General features: G+C 41.3%; 1 protein-coding gene across 24 annotated transcripts in view; it reads right to left on the bottom strand.

Moving 5' to 3' along the window:
• The window catches only part of Siglecf (sialic acid binding Ig-like lectin F), a 29,834-nt gene that overhangs the window by 10,344 nt on the left and 4,949 nt on the right, over positions 1-14,541 (bottom strand). For 3 of the 24 annotated variants that reach the window (XR_015683351.1, XR_015683359.1, XR_015683387.1), the window contains exons 7-10: positions 14,275-14,374; positions 13,843-13,978; positions 11,502-11,743; positions 2,508-3,016 (exon numbers count right to left, since the gene is read on the bottom strand). Coding sequence is in view for 4 of the 24 variants with exons in the window: in XM_087654124.1 (XP_087510250.1) it covers positions 11,552-11,743; positions 13,843-13,978; positions 14,275-14,374 (428 nt within the window). In the remaining 20 variants the exon portion in view is untranslated. 24 annotated transcript variants of the gene reach the window in all.

Here is a 14,541-nt window from a genome sequence, read left to right as displayed (position 1 = left end):
GGATTGAGCCTTAGGTGGGGCAGGCTCTGGATGGCTTTTCTTTCCATCTCTATTCTGCACTTTGTTTCCATATTTTCTTTAGACTGGAGCAATTCTAGGTTAAAAATTTGGAGATGAGTGGGTGGCCCCATTCCTCAACTGGGGGCCTTGCCTAAGCTCTAGATATGGTCTCTACAGGATCTTCCTCCCCTTTGTTGGGCATTTCAGCTAGAGAAAAAATTTCTAATCTAAAGAAGAGATGCCTATAAAGGTACAAGAAGCATACAGAACACCAAATAGATTAGACTAGAAAAGAAAGTCCCCTCAGCACATAATGAGCAGAGCACTAATGCTAGAGAAGAAAAAAGAATTATTAAAAAGTGCATTAAAAATACCTTGCAGGGGTTGGGGATTTAGCTCAGTGGTAGAGCGCTTGCCTAGAAAGCGCAAGGCCCTGGGTTTGGTCCCCACCTCCGAAAAAAAGAAAAAGAAAAAAAAATACCTTGCATTAAAATGACTCAGCCATTTTAATATCTGACAAAATAGGTTTTAAATCAGAGCTAATCAGAAAAGATTAAAAAAAAATCCAAGAGGACATTGCAATTCTTAACATCTTTGCCCCAAACACAAGATCACTCAAGTTTGTAAAAGAAACTTTAATATAGCTTAAACCACATATTGACCCTCACTTGCTGATAGTGGGAGACTTCAATACCCAACTCTCACCAGGTCAGCCAGACAAAAATTAACAGAGAAATGCTGGACCTAACAGTTATTATAAACCAAATGAATTGAACAGATATTTACAGAATTTTTCCCATACACAAAATAATATATGTTCTTCTCTGAACCTTATGGAACTGACCACATACTCAGACATAAAGCAAGTCTCAACAGAGAGAAGAAAATTGAAATAATGCCCTGCATTATATCAGACCACCGTAGATTGAAGCTGGATATCAACAATAGCAGATATAACAGAAAGCTTTCAAAGGCATGGAAACTGAGCCACTCTCCACTGAATAAAAAAAATGAGTCAAGAGTGACATTAAGGAAGAAATTAAAGACTTTCTAGAACTGAATGAAAATGGATACAGCTCATACCCAAACTTACGGGACACAATGAAGGCAGTTCCTTTTTCTTTCACCATTTTTATTAAATTGGTTGTTTCTTATTTACATTTCAAATGTTATTCCCTTTCCTGGTTTCCTGTCCATCAGCCCTCTAGCCCCTCCCTCTCCCCTTCTATCTGGGTTTCCCCCTCCCCATCCACCTCCCATTACCACCCCCCTAACAATCCCCTACACTGGGGGTCCAACCTTGGCAGGACCAAGGGCTTCCCCTTCCACTGGTGCCCCAACAAGGCTGTTCTCTGCTACATATGCAGTTGGAGCCCTTGGTCAGTCCATGTATAGTCTTTTGGTAGTGGTTTAGTTCCTGGAAGATCTGGTTGGTTGGCATTGTTGTTCTTATGGGGTCGCAAGCTCCTTCAGCTCTTTCAATTCTTCCTCTAATTACCCCCAAGGGGGTCCTGTTCTCAGTTCAGTGGTTTGCTGCTAGCATTGACCTCTGTATTGGACATGCGCTGGATGTGTCTCTCACGAGACATCTACATCCGGTCTCTTTCAGCACGCATTTTTTAGCTTCATCAATCTTATCTAGTTTTGGTGGCTGTATATATATGGGCCACATGTATATATATGGGCTCTGAATGGCCGTTCATGAAGGCAGTTCTAATAGGCAAGTTCATAGCTTAAAGGACTTGCATTAAACAACAACAACAACAGCAGCAGCAACAGCAACAACAACATGAGAGTTACCATCTTAGCAACTTAACAGCACAATTGAAAGCTCTAGGAAAAAAAGAAGAAATCTTTTGAGCTGGAAAGATGGCTCAGTGGTTCAGAGCACTGACTGCTCTTCCAGAGGTCATGAGTTCAATTCCCAGCAACCACATAGTGGCTCATAACTATCTGTAATGAGATCCAATGCCCTCCTCTGGTGTGTCTGAAGATTGAAGACATATATATATATATATATATATATAATCTTTAGAAGAAGAAGGAGGAAGAGGAGGAGAAAGGGAGGAGGAGGAAGGAAGGAGGAAGAGGAAGGAGGAAGAGGAAGGGAGAGGGAGAAGGAAGAGGAGGAGGAGGAAGGAAGGAGGAAGAGGAAGGGAGAGGGAGGAGGAAGAGGAGGAGGAGGAAGGGAGAAGGAGAAGGAAGAGGAGGAGGAGGAAGGAAGGAGGAAGAGGAAGGGAGAGGGAGGAGGAGGAAGAGGAGGAGGAGGAGGTCTCACCCAAAAGGAATAGATGGCAAGAAATAAACAAAGGACTGAAATGAATAAAACAGAAACAGAACAATGCAAAGAATCAATGAAACAAAGAGTTGGTTCTTTGAGAAAATCAATAAGATCAACACACCCTTATCCAAATTAACTGAAAAGTATAGACAGAATATCCAAATTAACAAAATCAGAAACAATAAAGGGACACAACAATAGATATTGGGAAAATCAAGAGACTCATAAGGACACCATTTAGTAACTTTTACTCCAACAAATTAGAAAATCAAAAAGAAATATGTATTACTAACCAAAGTTAAATCAAGATCAGATAAGTAACTTAAACAGAACTGTAAACTTTGGTGAAATAGAAGCAGAGATTAAAATCTCCCAACATAAAAAAGTCCAGGGTCAGATGGTCTTGGACCAGAATTGTACCAGTTTTACAAAGAAGAGTTATTGCCAATCATCTTCAAATTATTTACAAAACAGAAACAGAGGGAGCATGACCAAATTCATTGTATGAAGCCACAGTTGTATGTTACCCTGATACACAAACCATGTAAAGACTTAATGAAGAAAGAGAATTATAGACCAGTTTACCTTATGAACATAGAAGCAAAAATACTCAATACTTGCAAACTGAATCCAAGAACATATCAAAATGCATCATTTTCAAGTTGGCTTCACCTATGAGATGCCTGGATGGTTCAGCATATGAAAATTTGCAATGTAATTCACCACACAAACACACTGAAATAAAAAAAAAACAAAGTCCACATGATCATGCTGAAAAGGCCTTTGACAAAATCCAGCAACCCTTCATGGTAGAAGCCCTTGGGAGTACAAGGGATAGACCTAAACATGAAAATGGTAGCTTACAACAAGTCCATAGCCAGCATCAACTTAAATGGAGAGAAATTTATACCAGGACTCTCTTGAGCATGCCAGTGATAGAAATAATGACAAAAGTCTTACTAATATTTTAAAGCCATAGCTATGCAGTCTCCTGATTACTCTGTCCTGAGTAATGCTAGCCTACATCACTCCACATGGCCAGGTGTACCTCTCTACTCTACTTTGGTTCATCCACCCCCCTCTGAGTCCACTGACAAATCTTCTACCTTTCAATTCTTCTCCCAGAGTCCCTCTCTCTGCCTGAAGCTTCTGACTAATGCTAGCCTATGTCCCTCCACATGGCCAAGTCTACCTCTCTGTTCCACTCTGGTTTATCCACCCACCAGAGTCCACTGACAAATCTTCTTCCCTTTCAATTCTTCTCCCATAGTCTCTCTCTCTCTGCCTGAAGCTCCACCTACCACTTCCTGTCCAGCTATTGGCTGTGAGATCTTTATTAAACCCAACCAGATATAATTCTAGATTGTTCTTGGCAGATGAGAAAGAACTAAATGTTTATAAAGTATTAGCTCTCTGCTCTGCAACAGAACTAACAATTGAATATACAGAGACACACCTTCACACAGTGTACCCCAACAGAAACTGAAATCCATCCCACCAAAATCAGGAATAAGATTGTTCACGCTCTCCATTTGCATATGATATTAGCGACTCTATTTATTCCACTGAGGAACTCCTACAGCTGATAAAGCCTTTCAGTAAAGTAGCTGAATACAAAATTAACTCACATAAATCAGCAGTCCTCCTATACACAAACGACAAATGGACTGAAAAAGAAACCACAGAGAACACCTTTCACAATAGACTCGAGTTATATAAAAATATCCTGGAGTAACTCTAAGTAAATAAAAGACTTTATGATAGAAACTTCAAGTCTTTGAAAAAATTGAAGAAGATATCCGAAAATGGAAGGGTCTGAATTATTAATATAGTAAAAATAGACATTGTACCAAAAGCAATCTACAGATTCAATGCAATCCCCATCAAAATTCCAGCACAATTCTTTACAGATCTTGAAAGGACAATTCTCCATTTCATATGGAAAAAACCACAAAACCTAGGATAGATAAAACAATTCTGAATAATTAAAGAATTGATGAAGGTCCCACTATTCTGATTTTAAGTTGTACCATAGAGCTATAGTAATAAATAGAGCATAGACATAGAAAATAAGTGTATTATGTTATAAAAGTATCTTATTTTCCTTGGAGGCTTATTGCTAAATATGCCACCCTTACTAATTCTTTCTGAACTCTGGCTGGCTGGTTCAACTCAGCTGTTCTAGCTCAAATGCCTCTCCTAGCTGACTGATTCAAAAGTGGCTTCTCACAGCCTCTCATTCAATTGCTCTTCTTGGCAAAACTGCCTCTGAATTCTATGAACTGAACTGTTCAGAACTCAACTGAACTCAATCAAACTGACTTCAAGTGTTTCTCCTCACTGCTCTTTAAGTAGTCTCTCTTCCCTGTCTGTTCTCATAAGAATAGGAGGTAGGCTTAGATTTTTTTCAAAACCTACTTTAATTTTTTTTTGAATGATTCAACTTCATGTCTGGGCTATCACTCACCAGCAGTAGGGGGAAAGAAAGGTTAACAGAAAACAGGGGAAATAGGAACCTGTTTAGAAATAGGGTTTTTTTTTGGGTAATTCCAATCTGTTGTCAGCAGTTCAGTTTACTAGCGAAACACCAAACAAATCAGCAGTGGCCATCCAGTCCATTTGGCAAACACCAAATATGAATCAGTAGCAATGTCCCAATCCAGAAGAAACCACTAAGATCTGTCAATTGGCAGGAGTCCATGAAAGCATCAAGAAGCAGTTAGAATAACATCAGAAGTTCTTTGGTGATTTCTCTCTCTATGAAGTCATGAGAAGCAATGATCAGTAAAGAAAATGAAGTGAACCAACCAGCAAAGCCCAAAGATGACCACCAAAGAGTTGCATGATGAATCAATACAATAAAGTTGTCCACTGTCTGTTGGGTTATATTTATACTCTCTCCAAACATCATGTATCCTCTCAAGTGTCCTTTCTAGCAAAACACCACATGTCCTTTCACCAGGCAACTTCCAGAAAAATGCCACGTGTCTGTTCTCAGCAGAACATCCTCTCATAAGACAGCTTTCAGAAAAACATCACATGACACAACTGAGTCTCCAATAAAACCAGAAATTCTCACTTCAGTTGGGTATATCCTATCTCTGACTCCTGTCAATTTTTCGTCTGATTCATCATTTTGTCTGCCCCTCGATCAGATATCATTGTTTTAGATTAAAAGAAAGTACTAAAGGCATGTCTGTATTCCAGCCAGAGGAATTAAAGATGTATCATTCCAGCCAAATCACACAGATTTAGGAGGTCTCTGGATGTGATCTCCTGTCAGAACAGCCATGTTGCTGGATTAAAATTCCTCTACAGTATATGTCCACTTATATGTGGATATTAGGCATTAAGTAAATGATGACCAACCTACATCCCATAGACCCAGATAATTAAGATATAGAGGAAGGCACTAAGGGTGTCCCTGGGAGGGGGAAGTAAAATAGATTTTATGGTTTGAGAAGGGTCGAATTGGGGGATGAGATGATTGGGAAAGAGAGATGTGGTTGAGGGAGGGAATGTGAAGAGAGACAGCTAGAATTGAAAGACGTTTTAGAGGGTAGTATGGAAATCTAGTGCAGTGGAAACTTCTTAAAATATATGAAGGCAATCCTGATGAAGTCTCCAAATAATGGAGGAGACAGCATCCCAACTGGACATCTCTTGTCCCCAAAGGAAGCTTCTAATACCAGGACTGGGTTACATCCAATTGAGTTGTTGGTCAAAGGGGTCCCATGGAAATCCCCAAATAACCCAGGTTCTTGCCAAGACCGTTTGCTCTCCACAACTGAGTAAGGCCCCATTGCTGAAGACAACACCTACAGAACTCATTTAACATGGAGAGGGCAAACTGGTTCCTGTATAGTACTTTTACCCATACATTCTAGTATCTTTGGTACAGGAAGTTACTCTGCAGGCTATAAAAAGTGAAAAGTATACAGCAACTCAGACACAAACCCTTTGCCTTACAATACATTCCTGTCTGCAAATAAGTTTGTGGGGGCAAGCAGTCAAATCTGAATTGACTTAAGTTTCGCCCCACAAGATGGAGCCTATACTTGACACTGTTTTGGTGATCAAGAATCAGAGAATAGATAACCTAGAGGCCCAGGCTAAAACCAAATAGCACTGGTCTTTAAAAAGAAAAGTTGTGGTAAAATGACTATAAGATACTCTGCTATACCGTAGTCCAGTGCCGCCTTCATCTTTCATCTGGGAATATTCCTACAACAGAGGATGGGAACAAACATAAAGAGACATAGACGGGCAATATGGAGAGAGAGAGAGAGAGAGAGAGAGAGAGAGAGAGAGAGAGAGAGAGAGAGAGAGAGAGAGAGATCTTGGAATGCACAGCTCTAAACGGATGTCTCCATCGAATTTCTCACCTCTGCTCTCAGGGAACCTTGTGGAAGAGGAGGTGGAAAGAGTGTGAAAACTAGAGGAGATGGAGGACACCAGGAGAACAAGGCTGTCTAAATCAACTGAGCAATAAGTTCACAGAAACTGAAGCAGCAAGCTTAGGGCCACATGGGTCTGCCCCAGGCTCCCTGCATACGTATTAGAGCTTTCAGTTTAGTGTTTTTTTATAGAACTCCTGAGTGTGTGGTTGAGTTGATCCCTGGTTCTTGTGCCTTCTCTTCTGTGTTCTTTTGATTTTGTTGGTTTGAGGTGATGGTTTTTATTTTTATCTTATTGTATTTTTGTTGTGTTTTATTAGACCTATTATTTTCTTTTTTAAAACATTTTTTACTGGATTTGTTTAAATTTACATTTCAAATGTTATCCCCTTTCCCGGCTTCCCATCCTAAATCCCCTATCCCATACTCCTTCCCCCTTCTTCTATGAGAGTGTTCCCCACCCATCCACCCACCCCTTCCCACCTTCCCTCCTTGACATTCCCTTGCACTGGGGGGTCCAGCCTTGCCAGGTTCAAGGGCTTCTCTGCCCATTGGTGCTCAACATGGCCATCCTTGGCTACATATGCAGCTGGAGTCATGGGTGTGTCCATGTGTACTCTTCGGATGGTAGTTTAGGTCCTGGGAGCTCTGGTTGGTTGGTATTGTTGTTCTTATGGGGTTGTAAGCCCCTTCAGCTCCTTCGGTCCTTTCTCTAACTCTTCCAATGGGGACCCCATTCTCATTTCAATGGTTGGTTGCAAACATTCACCTCTGTATTTGTAATGATCTGGCAGAGCCTCTTAGGAGACAGTAGATCAGGTTCCTGTCAGCATGCACTTCTTAGTATCAGCAATATTGTTTGGGTTTGGTGGCTGATTGTATATGTGCTGGATCTCCAGGTGGGGCAGGTTCTGAATAGCTATTTCTTTTGTCTCTGCTCCAAACATTGTTTCCATATCTGCTAATATGAATATTTTTGTTCCCCCTTCTAAGAAGGACTGAAGCATCCATACTTTAGTCGTCCTTCTTGAGCTTCATGTGGTCTGTGGATTGTATCTTGGGTGATTTGAGCTTTTGGGCTAATATCCACTTATCAGTGAGTGCATACCATGTGGTTTTTTTTTTTTCTTTTCTTGTGATTGGGTTACTTCACTCAGGATATTTTCTAGTTCCATCCATTTGCCTATGAATTTCATGAAGTTGTTGATTTTAATAGCTGAGTAGTACCACATTTTCTATATCCATTCCTCTGTTGAGGGACATCTGGGTTCTTTCCATCTTCTGGCTATTATAAATAAGGCTGTTATGAAGATAGTGGAGCATGTGTCCTTGTTGTATGTTGGGGCATCTTTTGGATATGTGCCCAGGAGTGGTATAGCTGGGTCCTCAGGTAGTACTATGTCCAATTTTCTCAGGAACCTCCAGACTGATTTCCAAAGTGGTTATACCAGCTTGCAATTCTACCAACAATGGAGGAGTGTGTTCCTCTTTCTCCACATCCTCACCAGTATCTGTTGTCACCTGAGTTTTTTTTTTATCTTAGCCATTCTGACTGCTGTGAGGTGGAATCTCAGGGTTGTTTTGATTTGTATTTCCCTGATGACTAAGGATGGTGAACATTTCTTTAGGTTCTTCTCAGCCATTCAGTAGTCCTCGGCTGAGAATTCTTTGTTTAGATCTGTGCCCCATTTTTAATAGGATTATTTGATTTTTTGAAATCTAATCTCTTAAGTACTTTGTATATATTGGATATTAGTCCTCTATTGGATGTAGGATTGGTAAAGATCTTTTCCCAATCTCTTGGTTGCCATTTTGTCCTAATGACAATGTCCTTTGCCTGACAGAAGCTTTGCAATTTTGTGAAGTTCCATTTGTCGATTCTTGATCTTAGAGCATGAGCCATTGGTGTTTTGTTGAGGAAATATTCTCCAGTGCCCATGTGTTTGAGGCTCTTCCCCACTTTTTCTTCTATTAGTTTGAGTGTGTCTGGTTTGATGTGGAGGTCCTTGATCCACTTGGACTTAAGCTTTGTACAGGGTGATAAGCATGGATCAATCTGCATTCTTCTACATGTTGCCCTCCAGTTGAACCAGCACCATTTGCTGAAAATGCTATCTTTTTTCCATTTGATGGTTTTGGCTCCTTTGTCAAAAATCAAGTGACCATAGGTGTGTGGGTTCATTTCTGGGTCTTTAATTCTGTTCCATTGGTCTATCTGTCTGTCTCTGTACCAATACCATGCAGTTTTTATCACTATTGCTCTGTAATACTGCTTGAGTTCAGGGATAGTGATTCCCCCAGAAGTTCTTTTATTGTTGAGAATAGTTTCTATACCCTGGTTTGTTTATTTGTTTTTTGTTATTCCAAATGAATTTGCAAATTGCTTTTTCTAACTCTATGAAGTAATGAGTTGAAATTTTGATGAGGATTGCATTGAATCTGTGGATTGCTTTCGGCAAGATGGCCATCTTTTACAATATTACTCCTTCCAATCCATGAGCATCAGAAATCCTCTGTCTTCTGAGATCTTCTTCACTTTCTTTCTTCAGAGACAAAGTTCTTGTCATACATGTCTTTTACTTGCTTGGTTAGATAAAAAAAAATTGAAATAATCCCATGCGTCCTATCAGATCACCATGGACTAAGGCTGGTCTTCAATAAGAACAATAACAACAGAAAGCCCACGTACACATGGAAGCTGAACGACGCTCTCCTCAATGATAACTTGGTCATAGAAGAAATAAAGAACGAAAATTGTTCATTTCATCCAGATTTTCCAGTTTTGTTGAATATAGGCTTTTGTAGTAGGATCTGATTTTTTTTTTAATTTTCTCAGATTATGTTGATATGTCTACCTTTTCATTTCTGATTTTGTTTATTTGGATACTCTCTCTGTGCCCTCTGGTTAGTCTGGCTAAAGGATTATCTATCTTGTTGATTTTCTGAAAGAACCAGCTTTTGGTCTTGTTGATTCTTTGTATTGTTCTTTTTGTTTCTACTTGGTTGATTTCAGCCCCGAGTTTGATTATTTCCTGCCTTCTCCTCCTCCTGGGTGTATTTGCTTCTTTTTGTTCTAGAGCTTTATGTGTGTTGTCAAGCTGCTAGTGTATGGTCTCTCCTGTTTCTTTCTGCAGGCACTCAGAGCAATGATTTTTCCTCTTAGCACAGCTTTCATTGTATCCCATAAGTTTGGGTATGTTGTGCCTTCATTTTCATTAAATTCTACAAAGTCTTTAATTTCTTATTTTCTAAGAAGAAACAGAAAAGGATGAATATGGATGGGAGGGAAGGTGAGGAAGAACTGAAAGGAGTAAAAAAAGCAGTAACCATAATCAGGATATATTTTATGAGAAAAGAATCTATTTGCAATAAAATGCAAAAAAAACAAAGGGAAAAGAAAAGGAAAACAAGAGAAGGGAAGGGAAGGGAAGGGAAGATAAGGGAAGATAAGGGAAGGGAAGGGAAGGGAAGATAAGGGAAGGGAAGGGAAGGGAAGGGAAGGGAAGGGAAGGGAAGATAAGGGAAGGGAAGATAAGGGAAGGGAAGGGAAGATAAGGGAAGGGAAGGGAAGATAAGGGAAGGGAAGGGAAGATAAGGGAAGGGAAGGGAAGGGAAGTGAAGGGAAGGGAAGGGAAGATAAGGGAAGGGAAGGGAAGGGAAGATAAGGGAAGGGAAGGGAAGGGAAGGGAAGGAAAGGGAAGGGAAGATAAGGGAAGGGAAGGGAAGGGAAGATAAGGGAAGGGAAGGGAAGATAAGGGAAGGGAAGGGAAGGGAAGATAAGGGAAGGGAAGGGAAGATAAGGGAAGGGAAGGGAAGGGAAGGGAAGGGAAGGGAAGATAAGGGAAGGGAAGGGAAGGGAAGGGAAGGGAAGGGAAGGGAAGGGAAGGGAAGGGTAAAGAAGTCCAGTTGAGCTCTCCTGTTTCTAAACCTCATGCTAATAACCTAACACAGAGACTCTTTTTTCTTTTTTGGATTCTATTGTTCAATGATGGGCTTTTGGGTGCATTTCACTATTTTATAGGACTTGAGGTCAAACACATTAGAGTTTCAGACATACTAGGCAACCCTTCCACCACTGAGCTTCATCCCCAATTTTTCCATGCAAACCCTTGTGCAAGTCTGATGAGTAACTGTATCTTGTGTTTTTTGGTCTGCAGTTGTGAGCAAAATTGCTGAACAATTTGGTAGGTGTACTGTATTTATTTATATTTCGTTGACAAGCACTGATTGGTCACCTTTCTGTATGTTTGCTTACCACTCACATATTACCATTTTGTATTGAATTGTCTGTCACTTTTATTGATTTGTGGGAGATCTTTATATATTAGCTTTATGCCCCATGATTGTTAATTTTACTGGGTATAGTAGTCTGGGCTGATATCTGTATGATCTTTAAGAGTTTGCAGAATGTCCAATGAGTCCAATCTGAGATACAGGTAGCTACAACACAGTCACACTTCAAAACAGAATAACTTTAGGAACTAACATATGTTCTTTAAAAATATACAAGTAAAATTCAAGTTATGCAATAAAGACAAAACGTTCTTCCCCACTGCTCAGGCAACATAAAGCAATATAATCAACAATAAACACATTCTCTCCTTGGTACTCCTCAGATTATGACTCCACTTTACAGAGGAGGAAGAGGGGGCACAAAGAAAAAAGGTGGCTTCTCTGGGAATAACACTGAATATGGATTTGAACCTAGGAATCTCTGTAACCTTCTCTCCTTCCAAAACTCCCTCCTTCCACTACATATCCTTTGGTTAAGAGGGCCACTGATGCCAGAATATGCTCCTAACACATGCTATCTTCAGCCATACCTTTCTGGGACTCCAGCCAGCACTGTGACTGACACATGGGGCAAGGAGCTTCAGCGCTTGTGAATCTTGATCTCTGTGTAAACAGACTTGATGGTCTCCGTGTTCTTTGGCTGCTGGGGCCTCGGACCTTGGAAGGAGAGGGAGGCATAGTGAAGTTCGGGCTCATCCTTTGGGATGTCTGGGGCTGTGGCAAGAGGTGGCTCTTCTTTCTGGGTCTGTGACTCTGATTCATTCAGATGATCCTGGAACCAGATTAGAGAAGGGAATCAGTCAGGTCTTTGCAGATGGCAGCAAGAGTCACTAAAGCAGCTTGGGGCTTAGGTGTGCATTCGTTCATTTATCTACCTCACATGTATTTCCTGAGTGCTCCCTCCATGCCTCCACTCATTCGCCTTACTTACTGATGTGTAAACATGAATATGAATGTGTCCAGCCCCTTCCTCTACATTCCCCCATTATGTGTCTCTGTGCACATGCCCTGTATACACAGCATTCGTAACCAAATCCAAGACCTTGGACATAATATGCAAAGGGTCTCACGATATGCAGCACCCCAACCTCAGATAAGGTTAATTTTTTATAGAGTCTCACTGAGGCTTCACAATCCCCCCCTTCCCATTTTATGGATGAACATAGTCTGATTCAGGTTAAGTAACTCACAAATGGCAGCATCAGACTGTCGAAAATAAATGAAGGTGAAGCCAGATGTGTCCTGCCAGCAACCCATCACTTGGGAGGCCTTAGAAGGAAGATTGTGTCTGAAGCAAACTCTAGCTTCATAGTGAGTTCCAGAACAACTGGGCTACACAGAGACCCTTTCTCCAAAAACATAAGTAGGTAAAATTTCAAAAATAAGATAAAATAAAGCCAAATAAAATTAAAACTTCATCTAATTATAATCTGATGGGCAGAAGCAGGGAGCTACAGTGAGCTCTCAAGCCTGGACCTACCACACCTTGGCGGGGCTCACAGTCTATGGGGAGAGCAGGGATAAGCCTGCCGCTGCAAGAGGCAGATGATAGCCTGCCTGTTAGACTTGGGATATTTTAACTGATGAATGGAGGATGATGAAGGCTTCACTCAAGGACGGATCAAGAAACACTAGCCCAAAGAATGCTGTAGGTCTTGATGTTGAATATGACGCTAGCCACATGTGGCACACGTAATATGAGGGAGTCTCAGGGGAGATGAACTACTGTGAGAACAAAGTACACACTGGATCTGGAAGTCTGAGTACCCCAAATTAAAAAGAATGTGGATATGTCATTAATAAATGATACATATGGTTACTGATAACAAATCAGAATCACAGTCACTTGGATGGGTTATATGGAATGAAATCTGTTTTACACGTTTCTGCTTTTTAATGTGACTAATGAAGGTTTTGTGTTACATATGTGGCCAACAGTCTACTTCTTTACTTTCCTGTTAAATCTTAAAATTAGTGTCTAAATAGCCCAGACTGTCCTGGAAACCCCCATGTAGCCCAAGAATCTCAAGCTTTAAATTTTCCTTCCTCATGTGTCTTAAGTGCCAGGAATTTAGGTATGTGCCCATACAATCTGTTGTCTCTGTCTTTCTCTGTGTGTGTCTTTCTGTGTTTCTGTGCCTTTGTATGTTTGTCTCTCTTCGTCCCCGATTCCTCCTTCTCTCTTCCCCTACTGGGAATGGAACCCAGGGTCTCACATATGTTAGAAAAGTAGTCTACAACAGAGCTACACCTCACAAGCCTCACTGTTAAATTCCGGCAAGCACTACACCTCTGAGCCACACCCCATTCCCTGGTGGATCTAACCAAGGGCCCTATCCTTGGGTCACAATCCCATAGAGTCTATGCAGACAGTCCACTTCCAAGCCACATCCCGTTTCTCTCTGCACAAGGCACGTGCTCTATGCTGAGCCACACTTGAGCTCTCTTTTCACATTTGAGTTTATAAGGATTTCACAAGTCACCCTGCCAGGCGCTCAACACTCTTCATCCTCCTGCCTCAGCCTCCTGAGTGCTGAGATTATAGGTCTGCCCAGCCTGACATTCTATTTCTGTTAGACAACACATATTTGGACTGTAAAGGCTCAAGAGCCGTGTTTAGAATTCCTTTATGCAAGTTTACTCTGGGCTGATGGGACCAGTGCTGAGGCCCAGGGAAAGGAGGCAGCTACATTGGGAAGAGCTTTGCTAACAGGAACAATGGGTAGGCCTGGGGAAATGCTGGAAGCAGGGGATAGAGGTGGGGGGAAATGACAGCTCCCCAGCCTGTGTCTCTGAGAGGAAAATTGGATACCAAAAGAGACATTTGACAAAACAGAAGCCCAGTTTTAATGTGCTGGGCTGTCTGGGTACCTGGATGGGGTATCTCAATGGAATGTTGGACGAAATCATGCTTGCACTATTTATGGTGGAGACAAGGTTCTTGGCAAGGTGGTTGCCTTCCATGGCTGCTACTTCCAATGCTGATTTCTTCCTGAGGAACTTCACTCTGGAGAAAGAGAAGAAGGTTTATTTATTTATTTTTTTTTTCAGCTCAGGTAGATGAATTTTGGGACCAGGGAAGATCAAGGACAGGGGCCGGAGATAGAACTACTCTGTGGATTAAAGATTCTCAGTGAATGGGACTGCATGATTTGAACAGGCTGTATCAATACCTGACCAGGTTAGCAGGGGGCTTCTGCTAGCCCTGGCCTAGCTCATCATTTCACTGGGCGGAGTTTAGGAATCCTTTAACCAATGAACAATCAATACAAGAAGCCTTCACCAAATGAGACCACCACTCACATGAAGAAGATGAGGCAGAAGGAGACAGCAAGCAAAGCCATAAGACCAGCTCCCCAGATGGCCCCCTGAACCGCTCCTCCACTGGTTTCTGATTTGTCTGCTAATCAAGAGAGACCTGGGGTGATGAAAAGTCTTCTTCCTGAGCAGGCATCTTAGCATCCGACCTTTTCTAATCTATTCCATGTGAGAATGTCCACTCCCACTTTGGTCTAGGTCCTTTCTTCCATATCTTTCTGTGTGTCCCCAATCCCTCACCAAGCCAACAGA

The sequence above is a fragment of the Rattus norvegicus genome, chromosome 1, assembly GCF_021556685.1.
Source record: "Rattus norvegicus strain SHRSP/BbbUtx chromosome 1, alternate assembly SHRSP_T2T, whole genome shotgun sequence".
In the NCBI taxonomy this organism is placed as follows: domain Eukaryota; kingdom Metazoa; phylum Chordata; class Mammalia; order Rodentia; family Muridae; genus Rattus; species Rattus norvegicus.
Note: the sequence above shows the minus strand (reverse complement) of the source record. Positions and strands in the feature narration are given on the sequence as shown.